Source organism: Chenopodium album, chromosome 9, assembly GCF_948465745.1.
Source record: "Chenopodium album chromosome 9, dcCheAlbu1.1, whole genome shotgun sequence".
Lineage (NCBI taxonomy): Eukaryota > Viridiplantae > Streptophyta > Magnoliopsida > Caryophyllales > Amaranthaceae > Chenopodium > Chenopodium album.
The window spans coordinates 65415570-65436169 of record NC_137842.1 but is presented as its reverse complement, the minus strand read 5'-3'; the positions used below and the strand labels follow the sequence as shown (position 1 = coordinate 65436169).

The 20600-nt window shown below is 37.9% G+C and overlaps 1 protein-coding gene across 1 annotated transcript; it reads right to left on the bottom strand.

The window, feature by feature from the left end:
* Positions 1–7: 7 nt before the first annotated feature.
* Positions 8–18158, bottom strand: LOC145558801 (uncharacterized). The gene is made up of 15 exons (XM_081620137.1): positions 17671–18158; positions 12392–17315; positions 12122–12310; positions 11290–11404; positions 9962–11024; positions 9276–9723; positions 7605–7658; positions 4684–7522; positions 4487–4600; positions 4229–4359; positions 3841–3933; positions 3334–3603; positions 2683–3250; positions 1177–1252; positions 8–1094 (listed from the first exon to the last, which is right to left on the bottom strand). Exons 1-15 carry the CDS (start codon positions 17928–17930, stop codon positions 995–997), a joined length of 11244 nt encoding a protein of 3747 aa, XP_081476263.1. The 5' UTR covers positions 17931–18158; the 3' UTR covers positions 8–994.
* Between the last annotated feature and the right edge of the window lie 2442 nt (positions 18159–20600).

Below are 20600 nucleotides of genomic sequence, written 5' to 3'. Positions count from 1 at the left end.
AAGCCAAGCAACTCGAATTTTTCAGATAAAAACCAAACTCAAACTTGAAAGGCTTGTAACCGGTAAAAAACTTCCAATTCACTTCTCAAGTGTAAATTTGTGTTTTGATTACCTCCTAATAAGACCCTACTATAACCACTGTCATAGAAACCATATCAAATGGTAGTTAGAATCCTAATCATAATACACGAACATATATTAACAGAAACATCCAGCCTCCACTTACCAAGCTGCTTCGATAATTATTTAAGGCAAATTTGTGACATTAACTTGGACAGTTGGAATTATCATGATTTGCAGTCAAAGAGGGCAGAGGGGTTGTTGCAGACAGAATTTAGGAAAGCAAAGCAAAAGAATCGGGTATTCTGCTTCTGCTTCTGCTTCATAATCTTCAAGGTGGTTGCTGCATAAAGGCGTTTTTCCATCAGCAACAAACTATTTCCCAAACTGCACAAACCACATGCAGTAACTGTGACCTCCCAAGCTCATTTCCTAGAGTTTCTTAACAGGAAGCATATTAGGATCACAGGAAGCAAGTTTTGAACTACTCCCCACGGGATTTTAAGTATATTGTGACTTAAAAGGCCATGGCACTACCGTTGAGGCTCTGATCAGTGATCACAGAAGAATATTAAGTGTCATTTTCTCTCTTTCCAAAAAGTTTTGGCATGTTTCTGTGGTGCAATGGAGTTGATCAGCTCATACAGCGCCACATCCACAGAGTCTAGTCAGCAAAAGCTGAGGTATATGTCCTTATGCCTTTTCCAACAGGATCAGAGGTCCACTAACCCAAATAAACAGCACAATCGGCATCTCCCCAAATAGACCTGCATGGTTCTTTTCGGTCACATATTGAGGTGGAGTCGCAGGCTTCATCCAAAACTGCTCATGCTGAAGGCCTGCCTCACCACAATTATTACAACCAGATGCTAAAGAGCTGCCATATGTGGGTGTACATTGCAGAACCCATCACGGGAGCATCTTTCTTACAAACTCAAATCCATGCTGTCCAACCTTCATACATGTTGCAGAGATTATCTGCACTAGTAGCTTGCTTCAGCAGATAATCTACCTGTTCTCCAATACTTAATTCTCTGGAATATATTCATAAGATGAGTCAAGGTCAAAATAGATCCTGTGCACAAGCTTTAAAAGTGTGAAAAAAAAAGCAAGTACCTGGTTTCAGAAATATCTCGGCCGTCTAATTTCACCTCAATACGCCTTAAGACTGACATAGCAAAAGCGTTTTTACCTACAAATACCAAAAAGGACAGGAAATTATTACAGCTTTGGTTCATTCTGGAGCAAAACTAGTCAATTTTGCTTTACAAATATGGAATCGATCCTAACTATAAGACAATAAAATGGCTCAAGGTAAGAGCAAATCTTTTCTGTCTCAATAATACATTTAAAAATATTAATGCAATATTAAGTGCTACTTTACACTATCAATGCAAGATTATAGGCTGTTGATATTATCAAAAAAATATTCATTATCAAGTTACATTATAACAGAAGTTAACATAAATTTGCAAAAAAGTGGTTATCATCCTACACTTTAATACATCAACTAAAAAATCCTCTTTTTTCTCAGGGAGGTATATTGAGGCCATGAGGGAAGAAGATAGTACTTTCAAGCTCTATTTTATATAAGGACTTAAATTGAAGTGATGGGAGGTGGTAATAATAATAATAAACAATTTTGAAAATTTAAGAAGGAAAAACACCCACTTGAATTAAAGATGCATTATCGCGAACACTCATAAGGCCATTCCACGCCAAATTTAACACAAACTCACACCATCAGTCCATCACCATAATTTATGACTTTGTGCCAAATAGACAGTCAATGTATTCTCACACTACACCATGAGGAGTTTTAAACATTGTGGAATTTATTAAAAAAATACGACTAGAGCAATTTGTAAATCTGGCATTCCCTTTCCTCACAACCCAAAAAAGACACACGTAGTATGTAATGGTCCAAAGGGGAAACATATGTTGGTTTAACTTCAACCAATGTTCTCCACTTAACAGGGATTTATTAGGTTAATGAATCCCATCAGCTAGCTTTTGTTGTTTATGTTGCATGACATAGTCTGTATATATCTACACTTGATTTTTGTTCTTCCAAAGTGCCTAAAAATGAATCCTCCAGTCTAATTATAGTCGATGTAAATGCAGCCATAGAAATTATTAAAAATTACACGTTATCATTCAAGTAAAGCTATGATTTAATTCACCATATTTTTGCTTATATGATCTGATTTTTTATTTTTTTTCAATCTAATCTGCACTTATTTTTCCTGATCACATTTGATTATCTGATTTGACCAAATTTTGACCTTATTTGTACGCTAATATATAAGGTAAAAACCTATCAAAAGGGTCTTATTAAGGAAAAAAACCTATCAAATGGGGTCTCTAGTTTTCTTAATTTTTTCATCATGGAATTAGAAATATTTAGCAATAAAATTATTATTATGTAATTTTCTAAATTTTTTCATTACGGAATTAACAATATTTTTAGCAATAAAAAATGCATATAAAATGATAAAGTATGTTATAAACTCATTTATTTATATCTGATTTGAAGTTATCATTTTCGATCTAATCTGAAATGAGGTCCTTGAATAAGTGAACTAGACATAGCCTAAATGCAGTAAAGCAATTTAATCTTACCCTTAATTGCTCGAACACCATCTTTTTTAATTCGATCATTTTGACTGTCATCTCCAGCTTCAACTTGCTTTGATGAGGTTGCATCATCTTTTCCATCGATATTCATGTCCAAATCTTTAGGAGCATTAGGCTGTATATCCAAAGAAAAACCAGTGCTATCTCCTTTGGCCTCCATGTCATTTGACATCACAGCATGCAAGATATCCTGTTGATCAGTTTTAGTGAATAGTAATTGTTCCTTTTGATCTCCATCCTCTTTGTTGTTGGAGTTAAGCGAAAGACGCTCCACAGATTCTTGAAGACTAAATCCATTGGAAGGACTGATTTCATCTGAAATACTTTCCCCACCAGAGCTGCTACTATATATGCTATCTGGAGGAGATATCCATCCTTTATCTTCAGCAGACAAATAATTGACAGCAATCAAACCTTCATCCTCTCCTTCAGGTTCTCCGATTATTTCTCCTTCCACGCCATCATATTCAGTATAACTTTGAATGAGGTCTTCCCTTGACAAATTCGTTTCCTGTGACCTATCTTCCAGGGTAGCTTCTACACCTTCAACGGCCTATAGATAAAACAGATAAAAATTTAAAACATATAGAACAACTCCAGTCAAGCATGAAAACAGAATTTAAAAAATGGCATTACCTTATGCAGCTTAGCAGCATGGAGGCTTGCAGAGTGAGCAAGCTTAGTCAGGGAAGAATACAGTTCCTTCACAGAAGATACTAGAGATGGTACCAGGGGCTTGAAAGCCTGGAAAGCCTCCTTAATCCTTGGATAATAGGATTGATATATAGCTTGCCCATGAATAGGCGATATCTCCATTTTGGTTTCCCTTTCCATTGTCATAGCATCAGTCATTGCAGCTACGTCCTTGGACAATACTGACTCAAGTGGAAAGATTATCTCACTTGCCTGACATAACTCAGCAAATCAGTATAAAGAGGTAATGGTGAAAAAAGAAACTTAATTAGAGGAAGGCTAACGTGAATTCCCAAAAAAAAAAAAAGGAAAACATATACAGTATCAAAGTTTCAATAACAGCAAGGTGATGGAACCACAACCCAGTCATATAATTTATAAATAGATTATTATTAAGAAAATAAAAAAATAAGGAAATGAAAACCCTAGACATTGTTTATGAGAAATCACCTTTGCTATGGATTCCATAAGGGAACGATGCATTGCTGCAGCCTCTTTTCCCAAGTTATGCACATCATGAAGACCATCGCTTATAGCTAGCACCTATAATGTCAAACAAAGAATATTGGACAAAGAAAGTGAGATGGGGGTGCATTGAAAGTTCAGACTGCTGAAAATGCCACTGAAGATTGTATTGAGAGACAAAACAAAGAAAGTTATCGAAAGCGATAACCAGCAACACCAAGAAGCAGAACATGGTAATCTATATTATGTTCACAATTAAATCTTTTCAGGATATTTAACTCTTCAATCATAATAAAAGGTAGCAGCCTTTACAAAAAGCCACTAACGGAAGAAGAGCCTACAACAAAACTCAAGTGAGAAAAAGATTACAAACCTCTTCAAGCATGGAACCACATTCAGAAGTCAAAGCAGTATGTCCATTCGCAACGTGACAAAAAGCAGAGAGTGCGATGCTAGCTTCACATGCACAATCTCTCATTTGAAGCAGAGTAGTTTGCAAGTCCTCTGAATTGGTTGAAACCCCAGATACATCATATCAATTCATGAGTGAGATAAATTGTAACAGGAAAGTAAAACATAAATCCACAAAAATATACATAACAAAATTGAAAATTACAGAAAATATTACAACCTGAGGCTGACTTTGCTTTTGAAGAAGCCACAGAGAGTTCATTAGAGGCAGAAAATAAACCATTGGAGGCAGCTTCCAAGCTGCACTTTGCTAACTTCAATTCCTGTTCAGCCCCTGATCCAAAATTATACAGTTCAGTACTTCAGTGACTAAATAAAGAATAATGTGTACTGAGCAGAAAAAACGGAATCACTCACGAGAGAAAGAATGGAAAGTGACTTCCAGCCTTGCCAATGCATTTAAATATGCTTGCTGCCATGCCCTTTTATCTCCACTGGTTCTGAATGGAAATAATTCACCAGGAACACAAAGTATACCATCTCTTGATGCTTCAAACTCCAAAATCGACAAAGGAACTCTCATAATGTCAGCAGCCTTTTCGCGAGCTTCCTGCAACAACTTTTTCCTCTGCTGCAAATGATCATGGAACTCAGAAGGAATTCCAGCACCCTTGTAAGAGGTATTGCCAGTCACGCTGGAATTTGGACCACCACAAGCCCAATTCATGGCTCTTTCCAGCTGCCCTTCAGCTGTGATAGAGGTCCTTTCACAAGACTGCAAGCATTCAATTGAACTAGCTATCTTAGAGACGGAAGATTGCATCTTTTCCAACAAATTAGGTCGGTAGATATCCAGAACAAGAGGATACATCTTGTCATCACTTTCTAGAAATTTATGAGCTATGATCCTGCTATCATGTGAAGGATTTAAGGTCATATCATTCATCCATTCCATTTGAATAATCTCTAGGCTAGTTCTTTTAATAGCCTCCTTTAGCTCATTCACTTGTTTCCTCAAAAGAGATGCAGCTGACTTTGCTGCTCTGACAGTTTCATGTGCACTGCAGTACTCTTCAAGCATTACTTTCATTTTTTTCTCATCACTAAGATCCTTCTTCAATTTATCAAATCCATGCTCTTTAAACCCTTCCAATTGTTGCTTTAACTTCTCAACCTCTTTATCTAAGCAGTGCACTAATGCAGGAGCAATTCGCTCTTTGATGTATAGGCTCATCAGGACATGGAGGTGCCCTACCAGCTTTTTCTTTATTGTATCAATAAGCTGATCCATACCCAAATTCTGATCAATAGATGAAGATACATTATGGATGGTAACATCAAGGATGGAATCCATTACTGCAACTTTCCAAGCAAAAAAATCAATACCACTCAGTAAACCTTTGAATTTCCAGATATATTCGGACAATTGGCATCCAGATGTGATTATGTTAGTTAATTTGGAAATATCAACTTGACAGAAACTTGAATCACAATAAGAAAGGAGCTTCTTGTCCTGAGACTCTAATCCAGAGAAAGGTCTGTCCAATGTAGATAATAACACATTGTTTCTAAGACCATGACCTACTCTCTCTTCCTCAGAACCAAGCAGAGATAGAAAATGATGTTCTAAAGAAACCAGACCATCTCTTATGCCAGCTTCTTTATTAATTAGGGAAGAGCTCCGTGCATCCTTTTGATTCCATGTGTGGTGAAGTTCGTCTAGTTTTGCCCTACAAGCTTCTTCTTGAGAAGCAAGTTCCTCAGCTTCCTCCCAAGAAAGATGATCTCTTCCTTTCATAGCAGCTTCTTCAAGAGCCAACTGTTGCTCTGTGATGAGACCAACATTCACAAAGTAGCCCTTTTCCAGTTCTTCCAGAGATGCTCTCTCTACTTCAACCTCAACAAGCTGCTCCAATGCAGTTTCAACAGATCCCCGGATATTGGACAATGCTCCAAATGCATCCACTACTTCTGAATCAATGGAAACAATGGATTTAATAAGCTCTGGAAAAATAGCTTCACTCATATGTACAACAAAATCCTTACACGACAACAAAGTAGCTTTAAAAATGGAAGCCCAATTCTTGTCAGAAACTTCTGTATCACCAGTTGCTGCTCCATTACTAACAGAATGCTGAAGCTCAATAATAAAATCCATAACTAGAACACATTTTTCTATTTGCTCTTCTAGCTCAAAGAATACCATCCCAAAGTCAGACTGAGGCAGACTGCCCACATTTCCTAAAGTACTTGACTCGTTAAATATGTTTTGTACCTTATGTTTCATGTCATCATACAGAGAGCATAAGGCTACATATAGAACAGACAATAACTTCTCTTTCTTCATATCCACTTCTATTTTGCTATCTCTACTACCCTCGTGTTTAAATTGTATATGTGGAAGAGAAGGAAAGAGGTCCTCATTCCTTGTAAACCCACTAGATTGCATATAATTCTGAAAAGCAGATAGAACACGATTCTTAGCCTTCAATTCTGCTTCAGAGCCAATAGAGTTTACAAGTCCAGCATACTCCTCCTCGAGTTTCTCTATCTCTAAAGCAAACCTCTTCATTTTAAGACAGAGATCATCCTGGCGATGTCTGACATAATCAAGATCATCTCCATGCATCTTCGAAATAAGCTCACCAGCCTGCCTCCTCGCCAGGGAAAGCATATCAGGGGAAAGTGAATTGATGGACAGTTGTAAGACTTGTGCCCAACTGTGTACAGGGCTTGTTGCAATGTAATTTAAGGGTAAGAATCTTTGCAGAGAAAGAGCATATGCTTGAAGTGCTATTACTGCAGATGAAACTCCATCGTCCAGCTCAGCTATGAGCTGAGAAACTTCCCTGTCTATTTCATGGCATTGTGCTTGTGTGGGTTCAGGAACAATAGACAATGGAACACCTGCTACTGAAACAGCAGAGGTAAGAGATAAAGCATCTTCGACACAGCTTTGCCCTATACTGGCTTTGACTTCAGATATGGAATCATTCCGTAAAGCATCAATGAACCTTCCATGCTGCTCTAACCAAGTGGTTGCTTCTTGGACTTTCTCAGCCACACCAGCCTTAGCCTGAGCAAACTCCCGAGCCTGAACTTCATACTGGGCACGAGATTTCTCTGAGCGGGAAGTTGCGTCTGAGACCAGTGATTTTGCAGATGTTTCATTGAAAAGAAGAGTAGACCTCTCTTGGTCAGCACGGTAAAATATAGCCGAGACAAGTTCGTACTGGTTTAAGACATTCAAAAACCTCTGCAAATAGAATTCCAAGTTTAAATAATACACTATAGTACAGTATACAACAAATATATAAATATATAAAAATATGAGAGACCTCAAAAGAAGATTCAATGGCCGGGGCACTAGCTAGTAGTAAATCATGATGTTCCTGCCAAAGAAGACAAACTTAGTGAACTTCCTCATGTTAACAATGAATTCTGTGATTGGGAAATTACGAAATAACTTAAATGACAAAGCATGTTATAAAATAACTCTAAAATGGTCCCAAAAAAAAAGAGCTACAATGTTCACATAAATTAAAAGTGGCTCCTGAGTGCCTATAACTGAAATACATGCCACATATTGATATGACAGTTGACAAATGCTTGCTGTCACTGTTTTCATTAGAAAGGTAAAAGATTACCATTGCTCATAATTTATAATTTGAACAACACATTTTAAAGATATATTAAATTATGTCAATATTTATATTGAAAATAGTTAAATACTTCTTATAAAAATTGTTGACCATTATAAGTTCTATCATACAGCTACAAGCCTCAGATCCATAAAAATACAAGTCTGTAATAAGACAGCACAACATTTGATGCTGAAAAGGTTGAGGTATTCAATCAATCAATCAATCAATCAATCAAAGCCTTAATCCCAAAAGTGGGGTCGGCTAACATGAACCAAATTTGATTATTCCGTGTAGTCATCAACATAAATCTTTCTCCTCCATCCCTTACGATCCAAAACTTCATCCTCACGTAAATCCATGCACTTCATATCCTTCCTCACTCCTTCCAACCAAGTCATCTTTGGTCTCCCTCTTCCTCGTTTAATCCCTCCATGGTCCCACTCTTCCACTCTTCGCACCGGTGCACCCTCGGGTCTCCGTCTTACATGTCCAAACCAACGCAGACGATTTTCCCTTAATTTATCTACAATGCCCGCCACACCTACTTTCTTGCGAATAACCTCATTTCTGATTCTATCTCTTAAAGTGTTTCCACACATCCACCTTAACATGCGCATTTCCGTAACCTCCATCTTTTTAATATGCTCTTTCTTAGAAGCCCAACATTCTGTACCATAAAGCAACACTGGTCTTATGGCAGTCCTGTAGAATTTTCCCTTCAACTTTAAGGGAATGCTGCGGTCGCATAACACTCCCGTGGCCGCTCTCCATTTAAGCCACCCTGACTTAATCCTGTGGGTCACGTCTTGATCAATGTCACCATTCTTCTGGATGATCGACCCTAGGTACTTAAAACATTCACTCATGGTCAAATCCTTTCCATCCAAACTCACCACTTCATTGCTTGTCCCCCTCTGAGTGCCAAAACGACATGCCAAATATTCAGTCTTACTCCGACTTAGCTTAAACCCTCTAGATTCCAACCTTTGCCTCCATTGCTCCAACTTGACATTAACCCCATCCTTAGTCTCATCCACCAAAACGATATCATCTGCGAACAGCATACACCATGGAACCTCATCTTGAATTGGTCTAGTTAATTCATCTAGAACCGTTGCAAAAAGAAAAGGTTGAGGTATTGATCTAAAAAAATGCAAACCTTGAGTTAGTGGTTTCATAAAGCCTTTAAGAATAGCATGTCAGGTATTCAGCAGCAATTACTCAATACGGATCTCACCATAAGTGGGTACAAGTCATTTATTATAATCAATCAGGAATTCAGGACTCTGGAAAATAATAAATGGGTTCAACTACTAGGCATATAACCAGAGACCACAGTTTAAATAGGCCAGAATAAAGGAGTACCTGTAAAGGAACACGCATCTCTTGCACTCGAGAAGCAAATAAACTTAAGCTAACAGCCAATTCCATCCCCTTTCTTTCCTCACCACCAATAGCAGCATCATCATGAAAATCTCCACGTTTCCACTCCACCAGTGGATCCCACACAAAGACCTCCAATAACATGAGAAGTAAATCTTTATTCCGTCTAAGAACACCAATTACTGCTTCACAGTTTGCCCTGAAGAGTCCTTCAATTCCAGTCAACCCTAAAGCAGCTTCAAGTGTCTGAGTAAGGCGGAATGGCACAATCTCAGGAACCTTTAGCCTTTGTCCTTTCTCAAAGCACACATTATAATCAATATGTACAATGTCCCCACTAAAAAAATCGATAAGAATGTTATCCAAATGTCTATCCCCAAGGCCAAAGATGTGGCCCACCATACTCATAGCAGCTAAGCTACCACAATACCTGCATAGAGAAATCACAATAGACAAAGTATTTAAGAAACACAATGACATCTTTTAAGTATAATAGTTCATTTAAGAAATTGTAGTTCCTTAGGGTTTTATAAAATTCATAATCTATAAAGAAGGCAACAATTGCAAAGAAACCTTGTATAAGATTGTATTAAACGTTTGACTCATGAATTCCTGTCAAACAGTTTCATTCTTTATTAATGCTAATTTAAGCCATAGATTGTTATTACCTCTTCAGTTTTGAGCTGAAAGCACTGAAACTCTCACTTGCACACCAGAGTTCTTGATGAAGAAGCTGCTTGGGAGTCTCTTTCATAAGATCCAAGAAAACCTTAAGCTTAACTTCATGAGGCCAATCTCGCCTTGAAATAACTCTCTTTATGCCTTTTTCTTTTAATGCTGGTATAATTTTCCCATAGAACATGTCACTTGGCCGGGGAACAGGTGGAGGAACTGTATCTTTCACATTGCTGCCACCCGTGGCCAGAAGGTGGGCCATTTGAACTCTTTGCTGCCAAGATTTGAAAATACTGTAAATGCTTATTACATTATCCACCCACTGGATGAGACCAGCCCGGCCACTAATTGGTGTTACAGAATAATAACGAATACCAACTGACCGACTTCGAGTTTCAGAATATGATTGAAGAAAACTATTAACCGCTTGCAAAAGTTGCATGATTCGAGCATCAAGTCGTAAATCTTCTCTACCCTTTAAAAGATATGTATACTTTCCACCATCAGAGCCCAATATTACAAGTTTCTTAGGTTTGGTCTTGGTTGGTAGAATAGCCACTTGTTCGGAGAAAGAAGAAATTGTGACAATTCCCAGAGAATTGCTACTGAAGTCTCTGTCAGTTTCAGACAGCATTAACTGCTTTTGCTTCTCAAGCCCAGGCATCGGAACATCAGAAGAGGACAAGCGAGCCAGTTGTGGTGCAACTTCTTTCAAAGAAACTTCAGACTTTCTCTGATAAGATGCCAAGGATGCAGCAATATTATCAAATGGTCGCCAGACATCTCCAAGTGCTGAAGTAGAAGCAGGAGAATTTTTAAAGGCTAAAATTGCAGATCTTATCAGCTCTTTGTACTCATCCTGGAACCATTTCTCATGTGGAGTCTCAGGTTTTTTAGATATCAGAGCAAGACGACGCTCCAAGGCTACAACAACAGGGGCCATCATAGCAGAATATTTCGCAGCATTTATTTTGACTTTCTCACTGTGGCTAAGAGTAATATTTCCTGAAATTCTTGCAGCTTCTTCTTTTAGCAAATTAATACGCCTATGCACATCTGCAAAACACAGATGCTCAATATCTACGGCCAAAAATTTTCATCTCAAAAGCTTAATTACAAACGTATGGGCTACATAGCAGCTAAAGTCAGTAATCAGTATAGTAAATATATAAATATGAAAAAGGAAAGCAAAGGTCAGAATAGCACCCACTTCAGAGTACATCAATATTTCAAAATGTGTACTCTGTAAGATTAGTACTTCTAAGGAAAAAGTTTTACAAAAATTTTCTAAGGAAATGCAACAGCAATGAGCTAAGGCTACCTCCATGAAGATCTTGGAGAGTGCTGAGCCATAGTTCCTCCCAGAGAACAGTTACATTTCCTAATTCATAAATCATGAGCTTGACATCTTGTACCAGCCTTGGATAAAGCTTCATCTGAATGATGATAAAAAGGGTAAAAGACCATCAATCAATCAATAACAGAGAGAAACATTAGAAACATGGCACCAAGGACAACTTAAAGCTGAATGAACAAGGACTCAATATTGAAACATAGTGACGCAAGACATTACTAACAAGTCTAAAAAGTAGAGATAAAATTAATAGTAGATAAATTATAAAAAAATAAAATAAAATAAAAAATAAAATAAAATAAAATAAATAAATAAACAAATAAATAAAATCATAGTGGATCAAGTGACCAGCCATCAAATGAGTAAACCCAAACAAGGTTGGTTTCAACTCTTTCAAGTTTCAACAAACCTACGGAAGGACCTCCTTCATTGACAAGTCAAACGAACTAGTAGAGATTTCACCGTTGCAAGCACTATCAGATTACTACAAGAGTATCAAATATGTATAGGTGCTATGAATTTAAGGTGAGTCTTGAAACAACTTAGGGTTCCTCAAAAAGATTAGAACGGATCAGAAAAAGATAGCAATAAAACTTATGTCAGCAATCAGCATATCAGGCTTTGGCCCTTGTGACAGGTGAGGAATGAGGATATGAAGGTCGGTAAAAAATAATTTAAAAAAACAAATGATTCAGGTCTATATTCTTGAAGAAATAAACACTGTATGCCTATAACAGCAAAACACAGTACACTAAATTGCAGAAGCATTAAGTGAGAGGGACTGAGAGCTGTAAATTACCAAACATTCCAGAATACGCTGAAGCTCCTCTGGCGGTTCTTCATCAGAAGCATTAACATCGACAAGAGTTGGATACACAACAGACCACGGAGACGACTTTGCCAGCATCATTAGCAAGCCTTCCAATTGCTTCCGTGTTTCGGGTTCTGGATGAGAGCATAGTCGAGCAAACAGCTGTGGCGTTACTTCCTAAAGATGACATTTGATCAGAACATTGTGGAAGAGTTGCAGGAAAAGTAATGTAGGATATGGGGTGGGAAAATGTGATACCTGCCACGGTAACAACGGCACAGAAGATAGGGCAGGTTCAAGTGTGTCCTTCAGCTCCAAACCATAATTGAGCATAATATGTAGTATATACAGAGTAGCCCTTAAGCTTCCAGTTTTTTTACTGAAGGATCCACAATCATGGTCAATGGATGTGAAACTACCAAGCCTTGAGGAAGAGTACGAAAGGTACTGCATGAAACCATATGCAGCGTGCCCGAACAAAGAAACTCTTCTCTTCCTCAAAGACCACCAGATATCAACCATGACAACCATAGCACTGACATAAGATGTCATAACATTTTCTTCTGGGTGAACATCGTGATTATGAAAAGTCATCCAAAGCTCAGATGACACTGCAGATGACAGAGGCTCAGAACCAAAATTTTCCACACCAGGTGCTCTTGCAAAAGATTCAATAACATCCACTAGTTTCTGCACCAAAGATGTTTGATTTAGGCGATTCGCCTCATTGGATGATTCAACTAAGGAACACCTCTCTTCCCCTTCATTTGAATCATTTGCACAAAGAAGTTCTGAAATAACAGATCTAACTCTCGAAATTTCATCTTCAGTTAAACTGGTCATATTTGGCATCAACTCTTGACGAAGGACTGGAGAAAGAGGGGACGAATGAAGGACAGCTCCCTGAGATGGGTTTAGACTCTCTTTAGCTTGAGAAAAACACCAAGATGCATATGAAATCCAAGTCTTGCCTAAAGTAGGGCAAAGCTGCGTCGATAGCTTTGTTGCTGTGCCAACAATTTCCTCAATGACTAAGCGTGTACTTGGTTTAGAGATCAACTTCTCTTCTACCAAGGATTCATCACCATCACCAAACTGGCTAAAGTCAGTAAGAATATCAAGAGCAACATTTTCCAGGCTAAAATCAGCATAATCCCGCTTCAACCAATTTGAGAGCTTCAGACACGCCTTAGCCTTTAATGGACTATCGTCAGCAGCAACATCTACATCCTCTAAACCAAAAAAGCCAGACTTAACATATGACCACATATTCGTGAATGCATCTGCAAACTTCTTTTCAGCATACAACAGCAGAATATCCTCATACTTCAAGCTTGATGTTAGAAATACACGGTTACTTCCCTCAAAGCAAGTATCAGTTTGATCCCTGAGATACTTCTTAAGATTGTTTGCCAGCCCAAAATTTCCCTGCTTGCGAGCTAAGCACATTAAATCCTTGCATAGCTGCAAAGTAACAGATGAAATAGGCAGGATGGTTTTGTATACCCTAAGAAGCTTCAGCCATGAGCTACAATCCTGGTGGACTACACTCATTGGCAGATAAACTGCCTGCCAAAGTGAATTTACTATTGATTCAAACTGCTTAGGTTTGTCCTGAATGTTAGCCAACCTCCAATCCTCTTCTAATGCATATATGCAGTGCAAATGTATGGCATATGGTGCAGCCTCTGGCAACCCATCAAGTGGGAGAATAGTCAGAGCTTCATTCAGCAACAACTTGGCCTTATGCATCTCATCAGGCATCATGTCCATTTTATCTTCAGTTTTATAAAGCAATCCCTGCAAAAGCATCTGCTCACTCCTTTGCAATGCCAATTTGGGATCGAGAGTAAGTTCAGAGCTACTTTTGGGTGTTAAATCTAAGGATGCCCATGATGCCCGGTAGTCACCCTCATCAAATTGAGCTAACGCATGGATTGCATTCATTTCATTTCCAGCAATAGTTAAAGCACCTGAATAACATTTTCCAGCATGCTTTGCCCGTAAAGCTTGCAGCTCCAGCAACCAATAATCAAGTGACTGCCAATCTGAAATAGCACAATAGCTCTCAATGACACGTCCAATTATATATTGTATTCCATCAGCTTCCATAGAACTAAGGGATTCTTCTGTCTGAAGCAAATGAGTAAAGACAGCAGCAGCTTTTTCATATTGTCCTTCTGCTTGATGTACTAAACCAGTGATCCACGAGAAAGGTCCATAAAGCTGATAGCTATTATCAGCTTGTTTGCTTTCATCAAACAAAGAAGAAAAGCTCATATACGCCCATTTCTGCAAGCCAATTAAAGCTGCTGATTCATGTTTCTTAGACAGAGCCTGAGCCATGTGTTGCACAATTCGCATGACATCTCCACTTAACTTTCCCCTGACATCAAGTGGGTTATCAACAGCCTGAATTCGAGACTTTTCTCTAAAGGAAGAAGCTACTGAACTTTTGAGCTCCTGCAAACGCAGGGAACAATACTGGATGATAGCATCATGGCACTGTAACGCCAAGCCAGCATTCATCATTGGCTCACATATGCGAGAAAACCACTCCTCACAAACCTTTTTGTTTGCTCGAAAAAACAAGGAACTCTGACGAGAAGCAAGAGGCAGCACAGAAGAACCTTCATATGCATTGTATACATTTTTCTTCAAAGCCTCAACAAAATCCAGCAATAACCTCATAGGCAGTAAATGGGCACCACTGGAACCTATTATGCTTAAACCTCCATCATTTTGCTCGCTATCAATTTGCAGCATATGAGATACATCCAGAAGCATTCTCTCTAGAGCTGCAAAAGTTTGGGTTGGACCACCGAGGTTAGTCCGAAGACGAGTAGCAGTGCAATATCGAGCAGCTTCATGTATAGCCCACCATACACCAGCCAAGTTATTCACTAAACTAGTTTTTTCAAGAAATTCAGCCTCAAACTTAATTTCCAGCCATTTACTATTGCCACTGGAACTTCCGGTTTCCTCCAGACTTTGGGTTAATTCCTTCGCACAATTACAGTGTTGAATAAGCCGTTGAATCCAGGAAGAAAGAGGTGCCTTCCATCGTTGTGAGATGTAACTCAAAATAGAAACAAGCTGCTGTGGTTGCAGACGTTGTGGCAGCTGCTTAAGGGCAAACACATGTCTCCAGTGCAAGTCAGCTCTATTTCCTGATTTACAGTCAGTGAGCCTGCCTGTTGTAACAGTTCCACAATCTGATGAGCCACAGAGATACACCGCAACCGGGAGGAAAAGGGAAAGACGCTTTACAAAAGCACTTCTTATTGTAGTATCTGGATCGCCAAGCTTTTCGAGGACCACTTCTGCCATCTGATAGAAGTCTCTGGGATGAACAAGTTTTGCTCGTAAAAGCATGTCAAATACTGTAGCCACTTGCAACCTCACTTTTGTTTCCCTGTCAAATGCAGCACCCAGTACAGAGGAAATCAGAGTCCAGACAGCAGAACCATATCCAGCATCATCATAAGGATTTATGGGCACATTCAGACTTTCATATATTCTAGTTGCATCTTCACATGATTTATGAATCCAATCAAGGGCTTTGAGTTTTGCAGCAAGAGGAGAATTAGCTTCAAGAGCTTTCAAAAGGATGCTACTGTACTTGTTTAAATGCCCAACAATGAAATTACAATCCATACTAACTCTATTTGTTTTCTGAACAGAATCATTGCTGCGAAACTGAATGGAGTACTTGCTCAATAGCTCGACTGAAGAAATCCTACCTAAAGTTTCAAGAACAACTACTTGCAGCTCTACACAGCTTTTGACAGACAACTGAAAAGGATACAACTTCGTAATTACAAATAATGCTAGACGTTCTGACCTTTTGCACAACAAATTAGCTATGTCAGGTGAGGCAGTCAAACTATCTGTCTTGTCCAGGCAAATACAGCTCAGTAAGACTTTCAAATTATACTTGATTAAGGCAAACAACTCCATCTTTGAGAAAGAATCAGTACTGGGACGGTTAGTATCCACATCTCTACAGACAAGGACTTTTTCTAACATATGAGACAACATGACCATCTCTTCGAATAATGAGCTAATTGCATGTTCAACAACTTCATCATTCCCATGTTGAAGCAAGAAAACATAAGTAGCAGCAGCACTTGCAGTCACTAAATGATTGGGATGCAAACGCAGCTGAGAAATTGGAGAATCCCATTGCAAAATCTTATGAACAGAAGAAGGAAGAAGCCCCATTTTTTGCAGGGACAGCAACTGCAGATTAGTTTTAAGAACACCGTGAATCTGAAAGGACATAATTTTCCCCCCTTCAGCAGGTTTTATACTGTCATCCACATCCAAACTCAGAAATAAAACATCAAGAGCAAGCGGATAAAAGGTGGAAAACTTTTCCTGTAATATTTCGGCCAAGAGAGTCAAACACCTCCAAGAATCCTCAATCCACTTTGACCACCCGAACTTTTTCCCCATCAGAGACAAGCATCCCAGCAACTTGGGAATCATTTTACTCAAAGGCTCAACTATCTGTTCAAGAAGATTAATTTCTAGCAAACCTGAAGCCGTTGATTTTAGTACAGTCGAGAAACAAGAAAATAAAGCAAGCAATCTACGAAATTGTTGAGGAGTTCCAGGACTTCCATCTTGTAGCAGCATATCCATATCACCTAAAAACTTGGACAGCAAACTCAAAGGGAACTGCAGATTACTCACCCAATATTTCTGAAACTGCAAGAAGCTGCCCATAATAACTTGTCTATCAGACTCAGCAAGATCCGGTAACATTGCCCATCCGAGTAGCAGGTCAACAATATCAACAAAGTGGGGCTGAAAACATCTAAAAAACTTCAAGGATAACACAGTTAAAACACCCAAAATCTGATGCAGCAGATTCAAGGAGGTCCTCTCATCCTCAAGCAGTTCTTGACATGCTTTGAGTATAGGAAAAGCATACCGCTCAGTGGCTCCTACATCCCCTACATTTAGGAATTCGCGCAGACTTTCCAGAGCCAGCTCCATTGACCCATCATTTGCAGTCATATTTTTCAACAATGGCAACGCCCAATTAATAAATCGATCCACCAAAGTTCCCAGTACAACATGGTTCTGTCTTCCATTAGAACCCGGCGGAATTGTACACAAAATCGAGCAGAGCGCTCCATATCCAGTGGCTGCTGCCCGACGAATTGCATATGATCTGAGCCACATATTTAATAAAAAAAAAAAAGAAAAAATATGTCACAATTTTTTTTCATTACATTCTCCATTTCCAAATTGAAATCCACTAATTCAACACCCAGGGACAAATACTCTATAACACTACATCTCTAATTTATAGCACAGGAAACACAATTGAAAAAACAAATTCTCAAAAATCGAAAGCTATTTTCACTGGAAAACTAATAATTCTAGTAATTGAAAAAGAAATTGCAATACATAAACAAAATCAATTCCAACAAGCTCAATCAATCAGAACAAAAAAACAGCAGTAATCAAAATAGCAACAAAATAAACCCTAAAATAGAAAATTGAAAGATAAAAGAGGAACATACTTATCAGTAAGAAGCTGAGAAAAGCCTTGAAAGAGAAAAGTAGCGGAGTGAGAAACGAGAAGTGAGTTAGGAGGGAAAAGGATGAGACGATGAAGCGAGTTAATGGCGGAGAGTCGATTGGAGTCGTCAGCTTCCTGAGTCGGCGACGAAGAAGATGGTGCGGCGGCGGAAGTGGCGGCGGAAGAGGCGGTGTCGTCTTTGGCGAGGGCAACGGAGAGAAGAGCAGCGAGCTGTTGTTGTTGATGGTGAAGTCCTTGCATAGTCGTCGTCGTCTTCTTCGTTGAGTTTGAGCATTTCTGGAATTAAGTTGAGTGGTGGTGGTGTTGTTTCAGATGGTTTGGAATTGTGACCGCCATTGTTGTTTGTTGTGGAAGTTTTGACTCGCCGGAGAAAGTTTTTTTTTTTTAAGATAGAAATAAACAAGTCTCTAAAACCAAAAAAAAAAAAAAAAAAAAAAAAAAAAAAAAAACTCCCTCAATTGCTTCATTTCTCCGTGTGCGTTCATTTTTTTGTGCGCGTTCATTTCTTCGTGCGCGGAGTTTTAGAAAAAACTAATAAAATATGAAGGTAATGGATTAAGTGAAAGAATAAAAAAAATCATAAATTTTTGTAATTTTATTATTTTTTTTTAAAAAAAAAATACCACAACTCTTCTCTCTATTCTTTTCTTATCTTCTTCTCCAAACCATACATCACCAACAATCATATCTCTACTATACCCATTTTCTCTCTCCTCTTTTCTTAGTTTCTTCTTCAAGCCAAACCACACATCACCAACAACCATATCTCTACTCCACCCATTTTTTTCTCTCGTCTTTGCCAAATTGCTGCAATTAAAGCCCGAAATTGTAGAAATTGGGTGTTAAATTGCTGTGAAAATTTGTGATTAATTATCCTTAAAATCATCAACAGCATTTAAAGTAGTGAAATTGATGAGAACCAAAGAAATGTGAGCTCGTTTTCTTCATGGAATCTTAGATCAAACATTCTACGTCAAAAATTGTAAGGTGTTACTAGTTTGGTTATGAGAACTTGTAGGTGTTACTGGTTTGGTCAGGGGTTACATGTAGGGTGTTACTGGTTTGGTCAGGGGTTACTTGTAGGGTGTTACCGGTTTGGTGAGAGTGTTACTGGTTTGGTCAGGTTACTTGTAGGGTGTTACTGGTTTTGGTCAGGGGTTACTTGTAGGGTGTTACTAGTTTGGTTAGGGGTTACTTGTAGGGTGTTACTAGTTTTGCTCAAGAGTTACTTGTAGGGTGTTACTGGTTTGGTTAGGGATTGCTTGTAGAGTGATGTTATAATTAGTTTTGCTCAAGGTTACTTGTAGGGTGTTACTGGTTTGGTATGGGGCTTACAAGTAACCGTTGAATAAGTAACAAGTAACCTTTGAATAAGTAATTCATACAAGTAACCTTTGAAATAACTCATATAAGTAACCCCTGAATAAGTAATTCATTCAAGTAACCCTTGAATAAATAACTCATACAAGTAACCCTTGAATTAACCCATACAAGTAACCCCTGAAAAAAAAATACAAGTAACCCCTGAAAAAATACAACTAAATCTTGAAAAAAAAATACAAGTAACCCCTGAAAAAAAAAATACAAGTAACTCTTGAAAAAAAATACAAGTAACCCCTGAATAAGTAATCCATACAAGTAACCCCTGAAAAAAAATACACAAGTAACCCCTGAATAAGTAATCCATACAAGTAACATCTGAAAAAAATAATACAAGTAACCCCTGAAAAAAAAAATACAAATAACCCCTGAAAAAAAAAAATACAAGTAACCCTTGAATAAGTAATCCATACAAGTAACCCTTGAATAAGTAATCCATACAAGTAACCCCTGAAAAAAAAAATACAAGTAATCCCTGAATAAATAATCCATACAAGTAACCCCTGAAAGAAAAAATACAAGTAACCCCTGAAAAAAAATACAAGTCCTGAAAAAAAAAAAATACAAGTAACCCCTGAAAAAAACAATACAAGTAACCCTGACAAAACCGGTAACCCCGTTATGCGAGTGAATAATAACCCTGTTATACTGCGTAATCCGTTATTTTTACTGATTTGGCAGCAGACCACACGGTGTGACCTGCTGCACCAAAAAAGCTCTGTAAAAAAGTTACGGAGTATAAAAAAAAAAAAGCAAAAGTAATGGACAAAACTGGAGGAGAGAGAGAGTATGAAATTAATAAATATAATAATATTGGGTCCACTAGGGTGAGAGAAATGAATCAGATATTGTAAATGCTTCATAAATAAGGAAAATGGAGGCCATAAAGCTACGGAGTATCATTTAAAAACGGCCGAAAAAGAAACGTGGAACAAATATATAAAAACGGAGGGTGAATACTTTCTCTGTTTTTTTTTTTATTGAACCATACAAGTTGGGCACAATAATTTTGATGGTGGAAAAAAGGAAGAGAGAGAAAGGTAAAATTACAATAGTTGTCATGTGATATAAACATAAACTAAAAAATAAGTGTGAAAAAATATCGGTATGTTGAGCATTTATAGTGTGAAAAAAGATAATTTTTTGTCTTAAAATGGAAGTGATGCAATATTTGCGAAACTTTCTTAAAAACCAAGTTGTGCAATATTAAAAGAACGGATGAAGTATTAAGTTAAAATAATTTCATAATTTCAGTTTAACAAAAATAAGTTTAGTTCAGTAAAAATCAGTACCTTTAAAAAAGAAAAAATATACTTCCTTTGTTTCTTTATAGTTGCAACAAACACTTTTATCACGATATTTAAGAAAAAGTGGACCTCATATGATATAATACACTTAAAACGGGGTTACGCGATTGTTAGCAATTTAATCAAGTGGGTCATGAGTTTTTAAATAAAGGTAATAACAGAATTTGCACCATAAAACAATAAAGTGTGTTGTATCTATTATGACATTTCTATTGTAAGAAAG

Coding starts and splice junctions, on each gene's coding strand:
- LOC145558801 (XM_081620137.1), bottom strand. CDS start 17,930: ATGCAAGGACTTCACCATCAACAACAACAGCTCGCTGCTCTTCTCTCC. Junction 9,724..9,961: donor TTCAGCTCAAAACTGAAGAG/GTAATAACAATC, acceptor TTCTCTATGCAG/GTATTGTGGTAGCTTAGCTG. Junction 3,604..3,840: donor TTATGGAATCCATAGCAAAG/GTGATTTCTCAT, acceptor GAGTTATGTCAG/GCAAGTGAGATAATCTTTCC.